The 10,258-nt window shown below is 51.3% G+C and overlaps 1 protein-coding gene across 1 annotated transcript; it reads right to left on the bottom strand.

The window, feature by feature from the left end:
- Positions 1–6,143: 6,143 nt before the first annotated feature.
- LOC138786691 (serine/threonine-protein kinase SBK1-like) lies at positions 6,144–9,262 on the bottom strand. The gene is made up of 4 exons (XM_069963671.1): positions 8,982–9,262; positions 8,496–8,671; positions 7,104–7,306; positions 6,144–6,766 (listed from the first exon to the last, which is right to left on the bottom strand). The coding sequence occupies exons 1-4, from the start codon at positions 9,260–9,262 to the stop codon at positions 6,221–6,223; spliced, it is 1,206 nt and encodes a 401-aa protein (XP_069819772.1). The 3' UTR covers positions 6,144–6,220.
- Between the last annotated feature and the right edge of the window lie 996 nt (positions 9,263–10,258).

Here is a 10,258-nt window from a genome sequence, read left to right as displayed (position 1 = left end):
ACTGAAGGACATTCTTCAACTCCAGATAATGGACTCTGCTTGAAACAACAACCTTTGTAAGATAACTTGTTATTCTTGTCTATACCTATAACTTTTGTATGCTCATTACTTTTGTGCATTAAATCATTGCTCCAATCTTTTGAGAAAGAGCACATGGACTGAGCTTGTCATCTTCTTTACAACTGCTGTGTAAGAGGATACGTGAGTGGCCCAAATTCTAACACTCCCCAGGGAGATACCAGGGACTGTGCCATCTCCAGCTCCCCAGAGGAAGACACCAGGGACTGTACCACCTCCAGCTCCCCAGAGGAAGACACCAGGGACTGTGCCATCTCCAGCTCCCCAGAGGAAGACACCAGAGACTGTGCCACCTCCAGCTCCCCAGAGGGAAACACCAGGGACTGTACCACCTCCAGCTCCCCAGAGGAAGACACCAGAGACTGTGCCACCTCCAGCTCCCCAGAGGGAAACACCAGGGACTGTACCACCTCCAGCTCCCCAGAGGGAGACACCAGGGACTGTGCCATCTCCAGCTCCCCAGAGGAAGACACCAGAGACTGTGCCACCTCCAGCTCCCCAGAGGGAAACACCAGGGACTGTACCACCTCCAGCTCCCCAGAGGGAGACACCAGGGACTGTGCCATCTCCAGCTCCCCAGAGGAAGACACCAGGGACTGTGCCACCTCCAGCTCCCCAGAGGGAGACACCAGGGACTGTGCCACCTCCAGCTCCCCAAAGGAAGACACCAGGGACTGTGCCACCTCCAGCTCCCCAGAGGAGGACACCAGGGACTGTGCCACCTCCAGCTCCCCAGGGAGACACCAGGGACTGTGCCACCTCCAGCTCCCCAGAGGAAGACACCAGGGACTGTGCCATCTCCAGCTCCCCAGAGGGAGACACCAGGGACTGTGCCACCTCCAGCTCCCCAGAGGGAGACACCAGGGACTGTGCCACCTCCAGCTCCCCAGGGAGACACCAGGGACTGTACCACCTCCAGCTCCCCAGAGGGAGACACCAGGGACTGTGCCATCTCCAGCTCCCCAGAGGAAGACACCAGGGACTGTGCCACCTCCAGCTCCCCAGAGGGAGACACCAGGGACTGTGCCACCTCCAGCTCCCCAGAGGGAGACACCAGGGACTGTGCCACCTCCAGCTCCCCAGGGAGACACCAGGGACTGTGCCACCTCCAGCTCCCCAGGGAGACACCAGGGACTGTGCCACCTCCAGCTCCCCAGGGAGACACCAGGGACTGTGCCACCTCCAGCTCCCCAGGGAGACACCAGGGACTGTACCACCTCCAGCTCCCCAGAGGGAGACACCAGGGACTGTACCACCTCCAGCTCCCCAGAGGAAGACACCAGGGACTGTACCACCTCCAGCTCCCCAGGGAGACACCAGGGACTGTGCCACCTCCAGCTCCCCAGATGAAGACACCAGGGACTGTGCCACCTCCAGCTCCCCAGAGGGAGACACCAGGGACTGTACCCCCTCCAGCTCCCCACAGGGGGACACCAGGGACTGTACCACCTCCAGCTCCCCAGAGGGAGACACCAGGGACTGTGCCACCTCCAGCTCCCCAGAGGAAGACACCAGGGACTGTGCCACCTCCAGCTCCCCAGAGGGAGACACCAGGGACTGTACCACCTCCAGCTCCCCACAGGGGGACACCAGGGACTGTACCACCTCCAGCTCCCCAGAGGGAGACACCAGGGACTGTACCACCTCCAGCTCCCCAGGGAGACACCAGGGACTGTGCCACCTCCAGCTCCCCAGAGGGAGACACCAGGGACTGTGCCACCTCCAGCTCCCCAGAGGGAAACACCAGGGACTGTGCCACCTCCAGCTCCCCAGAGGGAGACACCAGGGACTGTGCCCCCTACAGCTCCCCAGAGGGAGACACCAGGGACTGTGCCACCTCCAGCTCCCCAGAGGGAGACACCAGGGACTGTGCCACCTCCAGCTCCCCAGAGGGAGACACCAGGGACTGTGCCCCCTACAGCTCCCCAGAGGGAGACACCAGGGACTGTGCCACCTCCAGCTCCCCAGAGGGGGACACCAGGGACTGTGCCACCTCCAGCTCCCCAGGGAGACACCAGGGACTGTGCCACCTCCAGCTCCCCAGAGGAAGACACCAGGGACTGTGCCACCTCCAGCTCCCCAGTAACTGAGGACAGGTATTATAAAAGTGGGCAACCTGGGCCTCTGCATGCAAGCTACCCCGCCAAGTGGGAGATGGGTCTCCCTACAGAAATGGCAGCTATACCTATATGGTAGGGACTTCACAATTGTAATGGACCTCTACCCCCCCCTCCCCCCCCCCCACACACATTGTACATCCTTCCGGGTCACTGCAGCTGCACATTGTACATTACTTTCTACCACATAAACAGCGGAGGTGGAAGGGAATACCGCGCGGCTTCCATAGTGTGAGCGTACCCTAAGCGTTTGTTCACACTGTAATAAACCCCACTTTTTGGCGTGATTGTATTGTATTAATCCAGAGCACTGCTGATCCAGAAGAGACCCAGAGCACCACTGATCCAGAAGAGACCCAGAGCACCGCTTATCCAGAAGAGACCCAGAGCACTGCTGATCCAGAAGAGACACAGAGCACTGCTGATCCAGAAGAGACACAGAGCACTGCTGATCCAGAAGAGACCCAGAGCACCGCTGAACCAGAAGAGACCCAGAGCACTGCGGATCCAGAAGAGACCCCGAGCACTGCTGATCCAGAAGAGATTCAGAGCACCACTGATCCAGAGGAGACCCAGAGCACTGCTGATCCAGAAGAGACCCAGAGCACTGCTGATCCAGAAGAGATCCAGAGCACTGCTGATCCAGAAGAGACCCAGAGCACTGTTGATCCGGAAGAGACCCAGAGCACCACTGATCCAGGAGAGACCCAGAGCACCGCTGATCCAGAAGAGATCCAGAGCACTACTGATCCGGAAGAGACTCAGAGCACCGCTTATCCAGAAGAGACCCAGAGCACTGCTGATCCAGAAGAGACCCAGAGCACCGCTGATCTAGAAGAGACCAAGAGCACTGCTGATCCAGAAGAGACCCCCAGAGCACTGCTGATCCAGAAGAGACTCAGAGCACTGCTGATCCGGAAGAGACTCAGAGCACTGCTGATCCAGAAGAGATCCAGAGCACTACTGATCCAGAAGAGATCCAGAGCACTGCTGATCCAGAAGAGACTCAGAGCACTGCTGATCCGGAAGAGACTCAGAGCACTGCTGATCCGGAAGAGATCCAGAGCACTGCTGATCCAGAAGAGACCCAGAGCACTGCTGACCCAGAAGAGACCCAGAGCACCACTGATCCAGAAGAGACCCCGAGCACTGCTGACCCAGAAGAGACCCAGAGCACTGCTGATCCAGAAGAGACCCAGAGCACCGCTGATCCAGAGGAGACCCAGAGCACTGCTGATCCAGAAGAGACTCAGAGCACTGCTGACCCAGAAGAGACCCAGAGCACCACTGATCCAGAAGAGACCCAGAGCACTGCTGATCCAGAAGAGACCCAGAGCACCGCTGATCCAGAGGAGACCCAGAGCACTGCTGATCCAGAAGAGACTCAGAGCACTGCTGATCCAGAAGAGACTCAGAGCACTGCTGACCCAGAAGAGACTCAGAGCACCACTGATCCAGAAGAGACCCCAGAGCACCACTGACCCAGAAGAGACCCAGAGCACCGCTGATCCAGAAGAGACCCAGAGCACCGCTGATCCAGAGGAGACCCAGAGCACTGCTGATCCAGAAGAGACTCAGAGCACCACTGATCCAGAAGAGACCCCAGAGCACTGCTGATCCAGAAGAGACCCAGAGCACTGCTGATCCAGAAGAGACTCAGAGCACCACTGATCCAGAAGAGACCCCAGAGCACTGCTGATCCAGAAGAGACCCAGAGCACCACTGATCCAGAAGAGACCCAGAGCACTGCTGATCCAGAAGAGACCCAGAGCACCACTGATCCAGAAGAGACCCAGAGCACTGCTGATCCAGAAGAGACCCAGAGTACTGCTGATCCAGAAGAGACCCAGAGCACTGCTGATCCAGAAGAGACCCAGAGTACTGCTGATCCAGAAGAGACCCAGAGCACTGCTGACCCAGAAGAGACCCAGAGCACCACTGATCCAGAAGAGACCCCAGAGCACTGCTGATCCAGAAGAGACCCAGAGCACTGCTGATCCAGAAGAGACCCAGAGTACTGCTGATCCAGAAGAGACCCAGAGCACTGCTGACCCAGAAGAGACCCAGAGCACCACTGATCCAGAAGAGACCCAGAGCACTGCTGATCCAGAAGAGACCCAGAGCACCGCTGATCCAGAAGAGACCCAGAGCACCGCTGACCCAGAAGAGACCCAGAGCACCGCTGATCCAGAAGAGACCCAGAGCACTGCTGATCCAGAAGAGACCCAGAGCACTGCTGATCCAGAAGAGACCCAGAGTACTGCTGATCCAGAAGAGACCCAGAGCACTGCTGATCCAGAAGAGACCCAGAGCACTGCTGATCCAGAAGAGACCCAGAGCACCGCTGATCCAGAGGAGACCCAGAGCACTGCTGATCCAGAAGAGACTCAGAGCACCACTGATCCAGAAGAGACCCCAGAGCACTGCTGATCCAGAAGAGACCCAGAGCACTGCTGATCCAGAAGAGACTCAGAGCACCACTGATCCAGAAGAGACCCCAGAGCACTGCTGATCCAGAAGAGACCCAGAGCACCACTGATCCAGAAGAGACCCAGAGCACTGCTGATCCAGAAGAGACCCAGAGCACCACTGATCCAGAAGAGACCCAGAGCACTGCTGATCCAGAAGAGACCCAGAGTACTGCTGATCCAGAAGAGACCCAGAGCACTGCTGATCCAGAAGAGACCCAGAGTACTGCTGATCCAGAAGAGACCCAGAGCACTGCTGACCCAGAAGAGACCCAGAGCACCACTGATCCAGAAGAGACCCCAGAGCACTGCTGATCCAGAAGAGACCCAGAGCACTGCTGATCCAGAAGAGACCCAGAGTACTGCTGATCCAGAAGAGACCCAGAGCACTGCTGACCCAGAAGAGACCCAGAGCACCACTGATCCAGAAGAGACCCAGAGCACTGCTGATCCAGAAGAGACCCAGAGCACTGCTGATCCAGAAGAGACCCAGAGCACCGCTGACCCAGAAGAGACCCAGAGCACTGCTGATCCAGAAGAGACCCAGAGCACTGCTGATCCAGAAGAGACCCAGAGCACTGCTGATCCAGAAGAGACCCAGAGCACCGCTGACCTAGAGATTGTGTTACACAACAACCAAGCGTCATCATTGTCTGCAGCTCCTGGAGATCTATCGGAGTCCTCCATCTACCACCCGTCATCCTAGTCGTACACCCGGTGCCAGAGCCGTACAGGAGGATGGAATAATAACCTTCTCTACACCGTGATACATCATAGGCCAAATCCACCTGCTGTACATAATAAGTTACTTTACTCTAGAACTGTGATACTCTAGATATTCTAGAACCCTAGGACTTGAGAACATCGCCCATCGCCTGGCTGCATCCAGTGTTATATTTTGGGGAAGAAATTCTCTTTTTAAAATAAATCGAATCACAGAAACCTTTCGCTTAATGTTTTTATCCTAAAAATCCAAAGGTTTTTGCATTTATAAAAAAAAAATCTTTTATTTCTTTCATACAAACAGGTTATAAAATACATAGTGCAGGGTCCATTCCGATCCCCCCCCCCCCAATAAGAGGATTATTTCCATTTATAACGTCAGAATCTTTTAGTGTCCACCTGACCCGTTGCAGATCTCCCGGAACCTCTCGTAGCCTCACGACACCATAATCCCCCATGTGCTTCTCATCCACCATTACTGACCCGCTGAATCTTCTGGTGCTTCCCGTGTCCTCTCAGCCCTTTAGGTTCATTATTACATTAGAATTCCTTCCTAGACCATTGGTCATAGCCGCTATCGCTAATACGTAACACGTGTCTGACTACTATCAATCACTTCATTCAATGCTAAACCCCACCATACCAGGAGAGGATCTGTGTAATTTTCAGCCCACCCCACGTCCCTGTGTCTGTCTAGATGGGAACACGTTCAGGTGATCTCTACCTCAGCTCCCGTAGTAATGGACGGGTCGTCTCATGGTCCTGATGATTGATGTGGCTCCACCATGGACATCCTATGGTTACACGTCACCGGTAGACCACCATCATGATGCATTAAGATGGGACCTGTAATTTCCATGGCAGCTGCATGTACTTCATGACGTCCATGGCTGAGCCCCTCTCAGAAGCATTTAGGGCGAACAGATCCCAGAACATTGCTCTGGCGTCCACTGAGATTTCCTTCCACTTCTCCGGAGCTTTAGTCACATCCCTCTTTACCTGCCACCAAGCAAACTCTTTGTACTGTGGATCACATCCCTGTGCCGCTCGCCAGGGGAAGAATCCCGTAAGGGCAAAGTACACGAGAACACCGAACGCCCACACGTCCAGGCTGGGATGGAGCATGAGGTGTTCTCCTTTTCTTAAGCGGCAAAGTTCAGGAGCGTTATACGGTACAAAACGGGACAGAGAAGAGGTGTATGTGCCCTGGAGCCGAGTGAGTCCAAAATCAGCCAGTTTTATCCGGTGACATTCGAAGTCCATCAAAAGAACGTTATTTGGCTTGATATCCCGATGGACCATTCCTCTATTGTGTAGAAAGTCCAGGGCGCTGGCGATTTGAGGAACGCACCGCTTCACCATGTCCTCCTGCATCCCGACCTGAGCAGAAGACAACACAAGAGGTCACATGGCTGATCAACAGACGGGACAATCGTATCAGACAGAAGACGACGTAAGACTTTTATAACAAATAATAATTCCCTGAGTCGCCGATTGCATTCAGCTTTACAGTTGGCTCTGAGAATGACGATGGTCACCCAATATGTCAGCATAACCCACCATAGGGGATGTCACCCAGCTGCCCAGTCTCCTATATGGTGGATCTCCACTCTAAGGAAGCTGAATGGTATCAGATCTGTCATGGTGGTCACCAGCTGTCCCAGTAGACAATGTTTCCAAAATGGGTTAAGTTAGAAGTTTCAGGAAATAAACTCACCTTAGGTTTAATGATAGACTGAAGGTTTCCTGCCGGGGCCACTTCCTGGATCAGGACAAACTCCCGACCGGTCTGGAAGACAATCTGGTGAGTCAGGATGATGTGCGGGTGACAGCTGAGGGTGAGCGAGACGCCATATTCCAAGAGAAAGTTATCCTCCTGGGTCCTCTCCTTCCTCAACAGTTTCAAAGCCACGACCTGACCTGGTAATAAGACGCCATGGTTATTGAATTATTTGCCACCATAACAATTTCTGACATTTTCTTAAAGGGATTCTATAGACCTCAGAACACACGGCACTTTCTTTGAAAACACAAACCCATCTATGCAATTTAACAGAGGGGAGTGGCCATAACTAACACAACCCATAAACAGGGGTGGCGCTGTTTCTGGAAGAAAGCAGACTTGTTTTTTTTTTTTAAATTGTACATTGTATGGTGTGTCTAGAGAAGATACTTTCATGTATAAGGACACATCTATGGGGTCTATATTTTTCACCATAAGTTTCGGCTGATGACGATGGACAATAAAGACGTCAGATAAGAAATAAGTTTGATCTGAATGAAGATTTTAGGGAATCTCAAGGGTGGAACATAGAAAGAGCAACAAATAACCAGACTGGATCCTTATCTTAGTGTGGACACATCAGAGATCAGAAGAGAAGCTCGATAACACCCAATCACTACCATCATAATCACCATCATAATCATCACCAACATAGTCACCATCATAATCACCATCATAGTCTGCACATCATAGTCACCATCATAATCACCATCATAGTCACCACCATCATAATCACCGTCATTATAATCACCACCAACATAGTCACCATCATCATAGTCACCAACATAGTCACCATAATAATCATCACCAACATAATCACCACCAACATAGTCACCATCATAATCACCATCATAGTCAGCACATCATAGTCACTATCATCATAATCACCGTCATTATAATCACCACCAACATAGTCACCACCATCATAATCATCACCAACATAGTCACCACCAACATAGTCCCCATCATAATAATCACCAACATAATCACCACCAACATAGTCACCACCATCATAGTCACCACCAACATAGTCACCACCATCATAATCATCACCAACATAGTCACCACCAACATAGTCACCACCAACATAGTCCCCATCATAATAATCACCAACATAATCACCACCAACATAGTCACCATCATAATCACCATCATAGTCAGCACATCATAGTCACCACCATCATAATCACCACCATCAGTCACCACCATCAGTCACCACCATCATAGTCACCATCATCATACTCACCACCATCATAATCACCACCATCATAGTCACCACCATCATAGTCACCACCATCATAATCACTATAACCATCATCGACTCACCTGAATGTTTGTGTTTGCCCATGAGAACTTTTCCAAAAGATCCTTCTCCCAGTTCTTGCAAGATATCAAAATGGTCGGTCACTTCCATCGACCTCAGGTTTTCGGCGGTCTCTGAGACCAGATGCAGAAGGTGTTTCGCCATGTTCTTGGTAATCTCGTTGACTTGGGAAGCCATTCTGAGTGAGAAACAGAGACATAGAATGTATTATCCAAGTACAGAAGAAAACTATAGTGTCAGAGACCACTGGGACCTCCTAACTTGTGTCCCGGGTCCCAGATACATGTCAGTCATGGGATCCACCACACTCCATGGGAAATACTATAGCTTGTTGGAATGTTACCCCCCCACCCTAAGTTCAATTAAATTAATTACATTCAGAAATCTTAAGCAGTCATCATATATTCTACTATAGTCTGTTATGTACCTTACAGATAGAGATGGAAGATGTCAGCTGCTCCTTGAAGAAACGATAAGATGGGCTCCACCTGGACGCCAAGAAGTCTACAAAGTGCTGATCCTCAGTGACTGATTCTGAACGCCAATAATTCCCAATGTGGAATAGATATGAGAGAGGAGGAGACGGGAGAAGCCTTATATCCCGGGAGAGTGTGGAGATTGTGGATTGAGGGGACATCGTCATTGGCCGAGACTTGGTGTCTCCATTTGCACATGAATGGACGGTGAGAAGTCTCTGGAGGCCAGGTGATAGGTGATTCCACATGAATAGGGTGTCGGTGCCACTCATGTCTGTAGACAGGTAGATCATGTATTGTACACTATGGCGCTCTGTATAACAACACAAGGATAAAAAATATTACTCTAGTTATGATGGGATATGATCTCTATACAGACCTCCCTAAGCCCTACACATCAGCCTTACTAACCAGGAGAACAACCCAGGACATAAAACTTACCAATGTGTAATATGTTAAGCATCTACCTCAAGAGCGCTGTCATAGTGACATGAAAAAGAATATACAAAGGTATATTATAGACATAAAAATACCCCCCCCCCTTCTATATATAATAACATCAATGGATATACTGTAAATGCAGCTGGATACTGAGTTGGGGTGAGTGTCGTCCCCATGGCCATCCCTGGAGATTGTGTACAGTATGGGTTATTATAGTGACTGTGAGATTTCTATTACTCCCAATTATTAAAATGATAAGTAATATTTCTTTTCAGCCATTTTCAGCAATTAGCATTTAAACAGCGATTGAACGTATGGAAAACTGGGATACAGCCATAGCCATAGGCTGTATCCCAGTTTACCAGGCGGTCCTCAGGCTGTATCAACCCTCTCCACGGAGTCGGCAGACAGCGGGAATTAGAAGCCGAGAGTTCAGGTTCATACGACCCTGAACCTCGGCCGGTTCGCTCATCCCTAGTTATCATGGAGGAAAGATGCCCGGAACCTGCATGACTGGAGAAGACAAGAGGCGTCATGTGACTGGAGAAGCCTCATTTCCATACGTTCAATCGCTGGTTAAATGCTAATTGCTCTGGATTGTCACATCTAATCAATCAATAGACAATGACTGCTGATCACCTGTAAGGTAGCGGGGAGAAGGATACTAGCAGAGCAGGGACACCTATCAGAATGGGGTTAAACCCATTACACCGTACACCATATAATAACCTAGTCAGCTCTGCTACATGTGGCTGTATACATATAAACATGTATATCTGTGTATGAATAGTGACTGATAAACATAGAGCCCTCTCTATAGCGCTGGGCTAGGGAGTCGGCTCCTTCCA

This window comes from Dendropsophus ebraccatus, chromosome 3 (genome assembly GCF_027789765.1).
Source record: "Dendropsophus ebraccatus isolate aDenEbr1 chromosome 3, aDenEbr1.pat, whole genome shotgun sequence".
NCBI classification, from domain to species: Eukaryota; Metazoa; Chordata; class Amphibia; order Anura; family Hylidae; genus Dendropsophus; species Dendropsophus ebraccatus.
This window is presented reverse-complemented; position numbering and strand designations above follow the sequence as displayed.

Coding starts and splice junctions, on each gene's coding strand:
- LOC138786691 (XM_069963671.1), bottom strand. CDS start 9,262: ATGATCTACCTGTCTACAGACATGAGTGGCACCGACACCCTATTCATG. Junction 8,672..8,981: donor GTAGACTTCTTGGCGTCCAG/GTGGAGCCCATC, acceptor TTTCTCACTCAG/AATGGCTTCCCAAGTCAACG. Junction 6,767..7,103: donor AGTCTATCATTAAACCTAAG/GTGAGTTTATTT, acceptor TCTTCTGCTCAG/GTCGGGATGCAGGAGGACAT.